Raw genomic sequence first — 14389 nt, forward strand, 5'->3', positions numbered from 1 at the left:
GTGCATCTCTGTTGAACAGTCTTACAACTGAATCTGCTTTCTTCTGCCTGGAAATAAAATAGTCGGATGAGTAGCCGTGATCCCTGCACCAGCTTCTGCTGTGAGGACATATGGCCTCCTAATTCCTGACTTTTCACCTGTCTTTGTATCTGATCACCCTGCTCCTACCAGGGTGCCGACTCAGGGAGATGATGGAAAAATTTCTGCCTATTTGAACCACTAAAAAAATATTTAGTACAGACTAAACGTTTGGACACACCCTCTCATTCAGTGTGCTTTCTTTATTTTCATGATTCTCACTGAAGGCATCAAAACTATGAATGAACACATGTGGAGTTATGTACTTAACAAAAAAAGGTGAAATAACTGAAAACATGTTTTATATTCTAGTTTCTTCAAAATAGCCACCATTTGCTCTGGTTACTGCTTTGCACACTCTTGGAATTCTCTCGATGAGCTTCAAGTGGTCGTCACCTGAAATGCTTTTCCAACAGTCTTGAAGGAGTTCCCAGAGGTGTTTAGCACTTGTTGGCCTCTTTGCCTTCACTCTGCGGTCCAGCTCACCTCAAACCATCTCGACTGGGTTCAGGTCCGGTGACTGTGGAGGCCAGGTCACCACTTTTTGTTAAGTACATAACTCCACATGTGTTCATTCATAGTTTTGATTCCTTTAGTGAGAATCTACCAACATAAATGGTCATGAAAATAAAGAAAATAGGTTGTATGAGATGGTGTGTCCAAACTTTTGGCCTGTACTGTGTATTAAAAGAACCCTTTAAGTAATAACTAGTTTACTAGACAGGTTTTCATTCAGAGATCCTACAACAGTGTTTTGAGAAAGTTTCTCAATTTTTTCAGATAACAAAGTCAACCTTTTTCAATCATTTCAATCATTTTCGTGCCACTGGTCAGTACGCGTGAGAAAAAAAAGACTCTGCCATAAGTTTAGCACACAGTTATAACAAAGACCATTTTCAACCATGTTGTATCTTTCTTTCCTTTTATTACCAAGTATACAAAAAACAACATATGTACATTCAAATAGCACAACTGATTTCAAGTAAAAAAATGTCCTGCACGATCAGCCCACTCCACCCTCTGCTGCCAGCACTTTTCTCAGTATTTGGCTTTTTGTTAAAGAAAAAAAAATAATAATTTGGCACTTTCTGTAGATTAAGATTATCATTGTCCTGCGATTATAGCCACATTACGAAGAGGGAACAAAGCGGAATAACACGCAGACAGGAAGCTTTATTAAAGATGCACGCTGTGTTGTTAGAGGCTCGGGTTTTTAACTGTGAACGGGTTACTGCCTCCATGGTTAGATTCTGCCGTCTCTGGATCCCTGGTTTCAGCCTCTTCCGATTAGCTCTGGCAGTGAAATGTCAAGTGTCTAGATTCTGGCCTGTACCAGGAGTGTTGGGGGTGTCTACATGATCCTGCACACTAAGCAAATGCTCTCCAAATATTTGCAGTACTTTGACATTTTCAAAAACGTACAAGATCTGCAATATGTAAACAATTCTGTAGAAATAAAGTTCATATAGGGAACGCACCTTTTTGCCATCAACAAATATATCACTATAACACATTTTGAACATAAAAAAAGAAAAAATAAAGAAAGAAAGACATTAAAATATATAAATATAAAATGTATGGTGGGGGTACCAGATCCAGTGCTTTCTTTCAACCATTTCTTTATTTTAAATAATTTCTTAAAATGGGAAAAAAGGAGAGCAAATGAGAGCAAACAAAGTACATAAATTACTAAAATATATTAACAACATTACTATGAGCTACGATAAATCTTATAAAATCAAATAGAAGAAAAAATATTATAAAATAAATTACACTATTGATTCTACCATCGTGTTTTAACAGAAAAAAGAAAAGAGCATTTTGTAACAAAAAAAAAGCAACACATTACAGACGACACCGTATGTTCACACCACGTTTTCAGCGGATGATTGAAAACGTCAGTGTACCTCAGGCCTTTTTTTTTTTAAGGCCTTCTCAGGGTTAGCGGCGTATCTTTGATCCAAACCACTGCTGGCTGCAGCCACAGAGAAAAATGTGCTTCACTGCGCTTTTTCGAGGCTTCTCGCCGCTGTCAGACAGAGGAGGCCCTCCGAAGTCCCAGCCTTCCCATTTTCGCTCCACCTCCTCCAGGAATACGGTGTCTGTCGCACCTGCGCCGTGGCTGGTGTGGTCGGAGGTGAGGCCTCACCACTCGGGAGGCTCGCACCCCCATTTCTCCTTTCCTCTCACCGCCCTCTCACACCCGTGATTAGTGCTAGTTCTGCTAAAGTCAGAGGCGCAGCGCTACCACAGGGAGTTGTTCGCCTCGATCACCCCATACATCTCGGCCAGCTTCCGAAAGCGCGGCCCCCAGTCGTTCAGGTAGTCGTAGTCGTGGTCATTGTGCGATGCGGCCGACTGCAGCGAGCTGAGGGACTCTGCCACAGAGCCCTCGCCCTCATAAGCGTACGTCTGCAGAGAGTCGTAAGGCGGAGCGCACGGGTCCAGGTCGGCTTCGTAGAGCTTGGAGAGGACGTAGCTGTGGACGTTGCCGTCGCCGGTCGCCATAATGCCCCCGGAGATGCAGACCTGCGGGACGTAGCGAGACAGGCTCTCGATCTCTGGCATCATGTCCTGCCGGAGCTTCCCCAGCTGCGCCTCCCTTGGGTTCCACATGGCGGCGATGTCGAAGGCCTCGGTGTCCTCTTCTCCACCACCTTCGTCGTCGTAACGGACAATGTTCTCGTGCACGTTCTCCTCCTCGTCTGTCAGGCAGGGTTTCTTGCGGTGGCTTCGCAGAGACAGCATGAGCAGGATCATCACTGCAAATGGAAAAAAAATCTACTGTTACTCTGAATGCAGCCAATTGTCAATTTGGCTTATTTGGAGGGATAAATGAAACAAAATGCACAATTTAGCTGATCTGCACAGTTACTGTAATACACAGGTAATCTAAACATTAAGCATTTTGTAACCACAGAGGGAAACAAATGATATAATACAGTGATACAGCAAATACAAGTTAAACGTAGGAACAAAAAATGCAATAAAAATAAAACAAAGTGAATAAAAAAAAAAACCTCACTGCCACTATGGAATATTTATGATGCTTATGTTATGGCTGATTAAGGGGTTCTTATAAGGAGTCATAGTTGTTGAAAAAGGGCCTCCAGATCTTATTAAAGGTGTGAAGAGACCCTTTAAGTGCATATTTGATAAAAAGTACACAACATCTCTCATCCACTGAGAATCACCATCACAAATTTCGACAATAAATTAAAACATTCATTTGTACTGGGCTCTAAAACTTTGTTTCATTTGTAGTGTCTCGGGCTTTCAAAGTCATCAGTTGCAATATAAAAGAAACGGACTTGTCAAGAAATGGATTCTTATGTCAACTGCATGCTTGGTGCTAGCCGGCATCCTGATAATATGCCTTATAATCATGAACTTGCATTTAAAAGTCCCATGATTAGAATTTTTTTAGCTATTCCCCACAATGAGATTTCCTCAGGACACGCCTTTCCATGTCTGTAGCTTTAAATGCCAATGAGGAGGAGAGAGGCAGGAAGAGGAGGAGAGCATGCATTCACGGAAATGACGTCATCAACACCATTCACCAACAACAATGTTTGGCACAGTCAGGAAGTCATGTTGATATTTTTCCAGAAAAAATTTTGGGGCTTATAAGCTACATCGAAAAATGATAATTGTGATTAATTGTGCAGAGAACAACATGCCTTCTGATACAGTTGCCATTGTTCTTTTCTGCTGGAACACAGTCTATGGCCTAAAAAACATGGTCAACAGGCATCTTTTGTGCAAACTGAAACTTCCAAATAGCATATAATGGTCTTAAAAAGGAGGACTGATGTGCTAAAATGGTCTAGTTAGTACCACACGGTCGGAAAACACAAATAGATCTTGTATCTCCTCCTGTAAATAGATCTTAAGCTCTGATGCGTTGTCGAGGTGAGTAAAGCTAACAAACATAATGCCAAGCTGATCTGACATTTCCCCCTTCTTTTCCTCTGTAAAATGCATGCAATCTCGAGCCTCAGCCTTGACAATATTAATTTTGTCAGAGCTTCAAGTAGCCCAGTGGGTAACACACTCGCCTATGAAGACCCGGGTTCGAATCCCACTTACTACCATTGTGTCCCTGAGCAAGACACTTAACCCTAAGTTGCTCCAGGGGGACTGTTCCTGTAACTACTCATTGTAAGTCGCTCTGGATAAGGGCGTCTGATAAATGCTGTAAATGTAAATGTAAGATGAACTAGAAAAGTGAAGTGCATAATGGGTTGGTCCATGGACATGGTCTTTTGGTCCATGGACATGGTCTGAGGGCTTTTTGTAGGGATTTTTTTTTCAACATGCATGGTCTGTTCGACATAGTAGTTTCCTAAGGGTGCGGTCTCTTTTGGGGGTGTGGTTTGTTTGGGGGTCTGGCTTCTCACAGAGGGTGTTGCTTGTTGACTGGCAAAGTCTATTAGTGATATATAGTGTTAGTGATATTTTGTTAATAAAATACTTGCTCGTAACAGTAAAAAATGCTCGTAACAGTGAGAGTGAGTGTGTGTGCGCCCTGTGGTGCCTCGTATCCTCCTTCAGCCATGCAGGTCCCTGGGTAACAGGACTAAGCGTATAATTTAAATCAAACTAAAAATTCTATGGAAACTGACATGTACAGAATGATCCTAAATTTGCATAGAAAAATCCAAACCCATGTCTAGCTGTTACTATGAAAACCACCAAGCAGTCCAGCCACACACCGCACTTTCCCAAAAAGTCATGAAAAACAGGCCCTTTCAGAGCTCAGATCCATACGCCCCCAGTTCCACGGTGAGAGTTTGACGCTGAAGGGGAAACCGGACCTGCTAAACAGCCAGACCGCAGCTGATGAATATTCACTGTGACTGTGGTGTGCCATTGATACCGAGATCCATGCCAGCAGGCCTCTTAAACTAGACGGGCTTTGGCTCCTGTCCCATTCACATTCAGAGCCACAAGAGCCAGAGGACATGTTCTTAAGATCCGGGTAGAGAGATAAGCATGTGTGTGTGTGAGACTGTGTGTGTGTGTGCATTTTCAAGCCTCTGGCCTCTTACCAAGCAGGACAAAGATGCAGGCGAGGATGGCGATGAGCGCCCCCCGACTCAGGCTGGCGGGGAGCGTGTACGCCTCGGCGCTGCACGAGAGCACGTTGCCGTCAGCGTCGCAGCTGCACACGCGCACCGTCAGCGTGCTGGTGGCCGTCTGCACGGGCGGCTCTCCGTCTGTCACCAGGATGGGCAGGTGGTACACGCTCTGCTCCCGCTGCGACCAGCCCCCGCGGCGTGTCAGGATCCATGCCGAGTTGTCTGAAGAACATCGATGGACACCCAAAGTCTTCGGTATGAGCAAAAATAAGTGCACATGGCCAGTTTTAGGAGTACTTTTTTTAAATTGTCACACCTTGATTGTCTCGGAGGGTGAAGTTGGGGTTGCTTGCTGCCTCTGGAGCCAGGCTGTAGTAGAAATGCTGGCCTCCTGTTGGCTCATCTGGGTCTGTCGCAGTTACTGTCTGAATCAGCTGACAAATTACATAATCATGTTATAATCGTGAAGCAAGCAAAAAATGTATAGAGTCTTGTTCACTTCATTAGAAACGTCTACATTGTAACCATTACGTCATAACCAGTATGACTATTGCTATGCACAGATTGCTACACTGTCATACCCATGGTGTAACCAGGTATTCAGTACATAAAAATGTATAATATTCTGAATACTTTTAGAATACAGTGACTTTTTTTCTGCATCAAAATGTGAACATGACTATTATCATATGTGACTTATGTGTATTCCATTACATCCCAGTTTTAATAACAACACCAATCTTTTGATTATGCAATATTGTAGATACTGAACAATATACTTTATGTGACAACATACATTGTGTGTGTGAGTTATGTATGTTTTACCTGTCCAGCTTTGGCATTCTCGCACACAAATGCCTCATAGTACTGCGTCAAGGATGGCGGGTTATCATTGATGTCTATGACCTTCACAGCAACTGACACACTTCCGATCATGTTGGGATTATCTGTGAAAAACACACAGAAACGCACACACACACACACACACACACACACACACACACACACACACACACACACAAGCATGTGAGGCCCCATTGGATAGGTTTCTCATTCGGCTGTCTTCTTGTAGCCAGCTGAGGTACTTTTGCGATCTGTTTCGGCTGTGATTGTGTCTGAAATTCAGAGCGTGGCGGGGGAGGAGGTTGGCGGAATGGAAAGGCTTAGAGGAAAATATGTAATTCCTTTTGTGCTTCATTACCGACCGCTATTTGCACACCTTAATCAGCTGCGTGACTGACAGGGTAAATAGAATTAGTATGCTGCTGCTGCCTTGGCCAAATCAGCAAAGCGGTTTACTGATGCTGCTAGAGCGAGAACTTTGTTGAGTTGAGGAACTAGGTAGACACAACTATTTCTATTAAAGTCTCCATACCATGAGATAATTTTTTGTAGTAATTATTTATGTGTAATGGGGAATGTGTAATGCATTAACGTGTAAATAAATAGGGTGTTAGTAGCCTAGTGGGTAACACAGTCGCCTATGAACCAGAAGACCCAGGTTCAAATCCCACTTACTATCAGTGTGTCCCTGAGCAACCCTGAGAGTCTCCAGGGGGACTGTCCCTGTAACTACTGATTGTAAGTCGCTCTGGATAAGGGCATCTGATAAATGCTGTAAATGTAAATGTACATGTAAAATGGGGGGACATGTCCACTTATGTTTGTGTGCATGCCAGTGTGTACTTTCACGCACTCATCTCCATGGCAAGGATAGTGATGTTGTGCCAGGCGATTTCCTCTCTGTCCAGAGGCAGAACCGTCATCAGCGCCCCAGAGGTGATGTCCATGTAGAAATATTTCCCAGGGTCACTCGTCCTCTCTATTGAGTACCTGATGAGCCAAAGCAAAGGCCAATCAGCTACCTGCTGTCTGCGCCACATCAACTGCAATCAGCCAAGGGAAGCAGAGCAAAATGCTCTGTCCTGTCAGTATTCCATTTATGTGCCATTTCATTTATGTGCCATATGACTGAAGAGTCAGTCATATGATGTAAAATGCAATTTCTTCATAAGATTAATATTAATGTTATTTCTTATATCTCCTGCGCATGTAATCTGGATGTTTTTTTTTTTAAGTAATAAATATATGCAGGCATAGATCAATAGATCAATGCACAGATAAATAAATAAAAATAATTATTAATGCGTTAACTGAATTATGGTTAAATTTCAATTGTCCTACTGCTGACCTGATTGAGTTGTTGGCTGCATCAGGGTCCCTGGCGGAGACAGTTTTGAAGATTGTCCCTATCTCTACGTCTTCCGGAATTTCGGCATAGTAGAACGGAGCACTAAATTCCGGCGCCTCGTCCACATCTTCAACGCTCACATGCACGATTGTGATGTCGCTGAAGGGCCCTTTGTTCAGGTAGCGAGGGTCCAGGTGTCTGTTTGAGCCCTCCACCTTCAGGGTGTAGCTGCGCTTGCTTTCAAAGTCCAGAGTCTGCAGGACACAAAAGGCACATACCTGCTCAGAATACACATTTTCATCCACTTCCTGTACGACCGTATAAAATCGCACTGGATTTGCCAGCATATCTGACACAAAAGAAATTCCTGGGCACCTTTTTGATAGTGATGATGCCAAAAAGGTTGGTGGGGTCAGTGGTGATGTCAAAGGTGTCACGGCCATCCCCATCGATGATCCTGTAGGTCATCTCAGCATTGGCGCCCTCGTCGCGGTCCTTTGCTCGAATCCGACCCACGACTGAGCCCACTGGTGCCGATTCCGGAACACTCATCTGATAGAGTTCTAAGACAGGAAAAGACAATTGGTGCTTAACACAGGTCATGATTAGGCTGAGGTTTGAGACAATTTTAAGGACATTAATTACAATTGCCTCTGAGTTATGTTACTTTACAGGTCATCTATTGTAGTCCATGATATGTTACTGTCATTTGGTCTTCCCATCAAGCCTGAGGCCTGTCTGACCATGGATAATTGGGAAGGGTGTGGACTGGTGGCTTTGCGTCCCAGGAATAATGGGAATAATGAGGGGTGCTCAGAGCGAGACCACCGGTCATACACAGAAGGGGTCACCAGTCAGCTCAGAGTGTTGGTAATGAGAAGTGGAGAAACAAGGTTAATCAGGAAGACACATTGAAATTCATAGTGTAAGATGGGACATTCCAGGTCCATGAAATGCCAAGTACAAAAGACGTTCTCTTCATGGTTACGGTGTTGTTTGGGCCTTTCTCTCTCCTTAATAATAATCTATCTGTGTTAAATTAGAAACGGTTCATTCATTCTTGTAACATCTATTGTGCCATGCCTCTGTATGTCCAGGTAACATCAGATTAGTTTAAATACACTGCTTTTTATAGGGAAAAGGGCAATGGAGAACACAAGAAGAAGAGTAGAAACAAACAGCAAAAAAATCTGATACTAACTCTGGGCAAATTTGGGAGGGTTGTCGTTGACGTCACTGAGAGTTATGTTGACTGTGGTGGTCCCAGCCAGACCTCCCATTTGGCCTCCCATGTCTTTGGCCTGGATCACCACCTGATACTCCTCTCGCACCTCTCGGTCCATGTCGGCCAGTGACACACGAACGATGCCTGAGCCAGAGAGAGAGAGAGAGAGAGAGAGAGAGAGAGAGAGAGAGAGGGACAGCGATTAGGACCAGGATGACATTAAATGAACTGATAACGCAGCCCACAAAGAGTGTCCCATTGGAAAAAGAGAGCAGTTGGCTATGAATCAATTTAGGTCAAATCTTCTCCACTCCGGAGATTAGCTCAAATTCAGTGGACAAATTGGGGATAGAAATCCATGCCCATGACTGAGCATAATTGAATACATTTGGAAAGTGACAGGGAGGAGAGGGAAGTGGAACTAGATCAGTAAAGATTGTCTACTAAAAACCGAGACCATAAGGACTTTTTTCTTGGCCAATAGTACATATGGATACTCCACTGTAACCCCCATAACTGTCTCATCACCCTGTCCTTCTGTTTTTGTCGCGGGAACCTCATGCAGAAGGCATAAGCAACATCTCGAGAAGGTGTCAAGTGCATCACAGGATGAAAACACACAGACCACAAATTGGACATCTAACTTGTGCATCTTTTGACAGTGGGAGGAAAACACACCTCTATCGCAAACAGAGAGAGACCAGGATTTGAGCTGAATCCAGGGTATCCTCTATTTACAGATAACAATATCCTTAGAAATCATGTGCACACTCCTCATGAATCTACAAAAATCTGTCGACCTTTCAGACTCTGCAATTAAACAACTTTAGACGCTGAAGACGTGGCAAGATTACAGTGTTGATTACTTCTCACCCCAAAAATTTGCCAAAATCTCAATCTGAGAGCTTCTGTAACTGTAGATTCCTCATTCTTCTACACATTCTGCGGGCCAGCAGTATTTCAGGCAGAATGTGGGTTTAATGGCGATTGATCTGTGTTAAGGTGATGTGGCCATATCAGGGTGGGGTCACCAGGTTGGACTGGCCACTTCTCCGAGCTTTATTGACCAATTATTGATTAAACTTGAACTCACGGATGTCCCTGAACCATTGCTGGTCTTACAATAGGAATGAGGGGCAATATGCATCCATGTAAACAAGACCAATCGTTCATCTTGCTCATTTTTATTGAGCAAAGTATTTTCTTATATTAGAGCATTCAAGTTATTCTAGCTATTATACAGATTTAGATTTAATTTTAATACGTGGTCTTGGTCATTTATTCATTTTAATACTTGGTCTGAAAGTACTATCATGACATTGCTGTTGTCCATTAGCTAATTAACTCTTTGAGGAATGGTCTTAATGATCCAATACAGGGCATGCTGTCCTAGTCGATGACATTATACTCCATTACACCAATTGTTCCAAAATCATTATCTTGTAGGCCTATTCCAGCCTTTCCAGCCACATGTTTGTTACATGTGTAGGTTTTTTCAGTGGTCTTAAAGGATGCGGTTAACTTTTCTTATTATTGTGCATTTCATGTTTTTCAGCACTAGAGGGAGATTGAACCTGAGAAATCGAAGGCTGATTTCCCAGCAGCACGTAAGCGCACCATCTTTTAATACGTCTGCATGTACTCATCTGCATATGATTAGCAACTCTTGACAACAACCCTTGTGCATTGGGATATGCTAAACTACTATTCTAAAGGTCAGCCCATTAAATGCACAAACATCCAAAAACATCCAGAGAGTTTACACACCTGTTTTGGGCTCCACCGAGAAGTAGGGCTGACCTTCAAGGATACTGTATACCACCCGAGCGCTGTTTCCATATGTTGGGTCATCAGCATCGGTGGCAGTCAGATGGATTACAGAGGTTCCTGAGAGGAAGAATGACAATACGCTGTAATACGCTGTTACTTAAGTTCCCTGTTTTTAACTGTTATATCAATGTTGCTCCTTTAGGATCCTGTGCTTGACAATTGAACCTTTCACCTATGCCTTTTACTGGCTATGATATTATATGCAGCTTTAAGAAAAAAAACAATCTCAGAAATCTCAGCACCCCCTGAAAACACTCAGGGTTTGGCTCTGGGACACTCTGGTAGTAAGTGGGGTTTGTTCTGCAATAAAACAGAATAATACGAATGTCTTCAGACCCTGAGAGTCCCTGTTATTTAAGTAATCAGGCTAAATACACTGAAACCATCACTTCAAGGCCAGTCAGAAAAAAAATTGTAATTGAAATATAATACCATTTAAGCATATGGATTTGGTCTTATTATACATGAAGTTTTGTCTCAATAAATATTTGCCAATGTGGCAACTTTCACAACTTTCAGAAGTTCTTTGCATGCTGTGCTTCGCACATTAGACTACATTCCATACAACCATATGGAAATAAGACAGGGCGAAAAAACAAGAGGATTCAGGTGAGCAAGGGAGACAGCTCAGTGCTCAAGGGAGACGAGGGATGAAAAGGGGGGAGAATCAAAGTGCAAAGGAAGTGGAGAAATGCAAAACACTGTGTGTTTGCTGAGTGATACAAAAACTGCACGCGCTTCTGTGCGTAGACACCTCGCAGAGATTTAACGTGTTTGAAAAATATTGTCTATGCTATGTTTTATATTCATACCTATGGGTGACATCTCAGGTACAGAGGCCTGGTAGGGTCCATCCAGGAACTTGGGTTCGTTGTCGTTGATGTCCTGGATCTTGACGATGAACTCTGACTCGGGCTCCAGAGGCCGGCCGGTGACACGGTGGCGCGCCTGTGCCCGCAGCACATACTGGGACTTCACCTCGCGGTCCAGCCTCTGTATAGCGTGGATGTCCCCGGTGCTGTCGTCGATGGTGAACGTGGAGTTGGCCCCTTCGCCCGACAGGATGTAGCGAATGTTGCCGTCGCCCTGGTCCATGTCAGAGTGGAGCTGCGAATGAAGGCTGAGGTCATATTTCGGGAGGCTTATTGGTTGAGTTTTGATATATGTGTACGCTTGGTTTCCAGGCAACAGCTCTCTATTCTGAAGACATAATTAACCAATAACTTTAGAACCAGCATGCAGGAAAAAGTGAAGCACAGCACTTCAAATTCTCTCAAGAACTGTTACCCCTGTAATGGATAATGAGATCGTGCAAGATTTGCAGATCAGTAAGAATACTCCAGAAATTAATATAAATTACTCCACAATAAAGCATTTCTATCAGTCACCATGCAAACAGTAAAGTACAATAGACAACGGCATGTCAAGGTATTAATACAGTATTGTAAAAACTTTCTTCTCAATATGCATAAGAAGTGGAATCATCTTACATTTAAGGTCTAAATAAGAACTAAATATCAGTAGTAGTAGTAGTGGTAGTAGCCTAGTGGGTAACACACTCGCCTATGAACCAAAAGACCCAGGTTCAAATCCCACTTACTACCATTGTGTCCCTGAGGGGGACTGTCCCTGTAGCTAATGATTGGAAGTCGATCTGGAAAAGGGTGTCTGATAAATGCTGTGAATGAGTAACAATCATTTTTATTATATATGAAAAAAAGTATATTTGAGCCAATGCATCATGCTGGCAACATGAAGGATTTTACATTTTATTTTACAACATTTTATTATTTATTATATTTTCTGCCACTCTTGTCACTTTAGACTCGAATGTGTGTTATTTTAGGTATTTTAGGGTTCTCTTGCCAGGGTAGGTTAGGTTTGGTAATGCTGTCCAGATCTATATTGAGGCTTCTGTTGCTTCATGTTGATGTTCCATATGTTGTGTAGATGTATGCCAGTCTCCATCAATTTCTGGCTCCGTCAGGCACTTTGGAGGTCTGCTAAAAGGTCCGAAAGGTCCAGAGCAGATTTTTTTTTGCCTTCTGTGCCCTTCACAAAGGGCACGTTGGCGTGTGGAGCCCTTTACTCAGAAACCAGAGCCTGAAGGGTTAGATCCATCAGGTCTGGCTGTGTTAGCCTGTTAGCCATGAGCTAAAGCATTTCCACCTGTCGCCATGGTGATTGATGATTTCCCCCTGAGGTTCCGATGCTAATGCTTCCTCTAGTGCTGTTCATCAAATTTGACGTAGTGTGGAGTGTGACTGACAAATTTATTTCACACGCACACACACAAAAAAAAACACATATAAAACATACCATCACACAACAATCAGTCAACCTGCACTCTAAGTGCACACACATTTGAATAATTTTCTGAACGCGCCGTGTGAGACTACTTAGCTGTGTGATTATTTGATAGGCCGTTTTCAGTGATGGGAGGCTGATTGCTAATTGCGCACGATAGAATCTGATCAGACAACTCGTTTTTGTTATGAATGGACTATTCAGAGGCACAATGAGACATCAACTCGTTTTGTCCTAATTTCTAATTATGGTCTGAATTGTGGGATTGTTAATTGTGTGTTGGTAATTATTTCAGGTTTTTGAAAAGGTGTTTTCTACAATAGGCCTGAAAGAAAAATAGTGCATAGTGTAGCTATCATGTAAGTCTCAGGAATTCAGGAATTCATAAAAGAAAATTGTATACCTCTCACATTCACACTTTAACTTTCAGTAATAATAAATGGTATCTTTGTGAAACAAGAAGGTGGAAAAATACATGAACAACTCCAGACTTCAATGAGAAACGATATCTGCAAATGAATAATAATGAACTTCCCCCCAAAAAAACAGCAAAAACTTTGCTTATTCTTGCTCCATGTTAGTTTAGACCTAAACAAACTGCAAACATTGCATTATAGGGAGATCTCGTGGACCGCAAGTACATCTAGAAAGGATGGTGCCTAAAGATTCAGCACTTTTTAGTGCTCAGATATCTCACATTCATCTCACTTCACAGAAAAACTGTGCTTTGCTGGAACCAACTCATCCAACATCTCTCCATGTCCTTCTTGGGGTCATTCTCTCATTAAAATCTGGTGCTGTTTTGCAAGGATCATGCCTAAGGATTATCCCGGGGCCATTGTGTGTGAATGTATTTGTCAGAAATTGATTAGGACTGAATGGGAGTGGCTACGGAGCCTGTTAGCCTTCTGTCTGGAGCTACAATGGGAAGCCTGACTGCTTAGCATGGATTTAGGTGCTTCTTGTAAATTTCATCACAAAGTGCTCTCCTTGCTCTGTATTTCAAATGTAATGAAGGGCATGAACTGAAAAAGCCTTTCAGTATGAGAGATGACACGTCTTGAAAGAAGCCAATTTGGCTTTGGAGCCAAGAACTTCAGAATACAGTGATCTGGGTGACTGTTTCAGGCTGAGAAACCATTTGAAAGTAGCTTTGAAGCAAAGTCATCTCAGAAGATCTAAAAGTGACTTAAATGATTTAGAGCTGTATTTTATCAATAATAACTTCTTAGTACCAAATACTCAAAGAGTGTTGGCACCCTACCGAATAGAGCCCAATCCTGAACAACTTGAGGAACAGAGAATGTGTGCTGCAATTCAAAGCAAAAGGTGGCTCAAATTTTTTTTTCTCAAAACCACATTTATATATTTAATGGGTCCTATTGTTTGTACTCATGATGCTATTGGATGGAAAAAGTGTTTATAGGTCTGGTCATCTTGCCGTGAACTTATTCTACTTGCAAACTTCGCATTGAGCTGATCTCCTGTTTTTGCATGCCTGGATTTGTCAAGAATTAAGTAAGTAAAATCTCTAAAATATTTTTTGTGTGTTTATTACAATGTCTAGAACATATACATATTTAGTTATTTTAGAAAACATTGATCAAATTTGATTTAGAGCTTATTATGTCTATGTTGTAATTCTACAACGTTGGGTTAGAGTGGTAGCCTGTTGCA

General features: G+C 42.4%; 1 protein-coding gene across 4 annotated transcripts in view; it reads right to left on the minus strand.

The window, feature by feature from the left end:
• Window positions 1-1076: 1076 nt before the first annotated feature.
• LOC114778801 (cadherin-20-like) overlaps window positions 1077-14389 on the minus strand; it is a 58163-nt gene continuing 44850 nt past the window's right edge. For all 4 annotated transcript variants that reach the window (XM_028967171.1, XM_028967170.1, XM_028967173.1 and 1 more), the window contains 10 exons: window positions 11218-11512; window positions 10343-10462; window positions 8552-8719; window positions 7726-7913; window positions 7351-7604; window positions 6856-6992; window positions 5985-6106; window positions 5476-5593; window positions 5130-5381; window positions 1077-2840 (listed from right to left, as the gene is read on the minus strand). In XM_028967171.1, coding sequence (XP_028823004.1) covers window positions 2323-2840; window positions 5130-5381; window positions 5476-5593; window positions 5985-6106; window positions 6856-6992; window positions 7351-7604; window positions 7726-7913; window positions 8552-8719; window positions 10343-10462; window positions 11218-11512 — 2172 coding nt within the window. In that variant the 3' untranslated portion in view covers window positions 1077-2322. The remainder of the gene's footprint in view (window positions 2841-5129; window positions 5382-5475; window positions 5594-5984; window positions 6107-6855; window positions 6993-7350; window positions 7605-7725; window positions 7914-8551; window positions 8720-10342; window positions 10463-11217; window positions 11513-14389) is intronic.

This window comes from Denticeps clupeoides, chromosome 2, assembly GCF_900700375.1.
Source record: "Denticeps clupeoides chromosome 2, fDenClu1.1, whole genome shotgun sequence".
Lineage (NCBI taxonomy): Eukaryota > Metazoa > Chordata > Actinopteri > Clupeiformes > Denticipitidae > Denticeps > Denticeps clupeoides.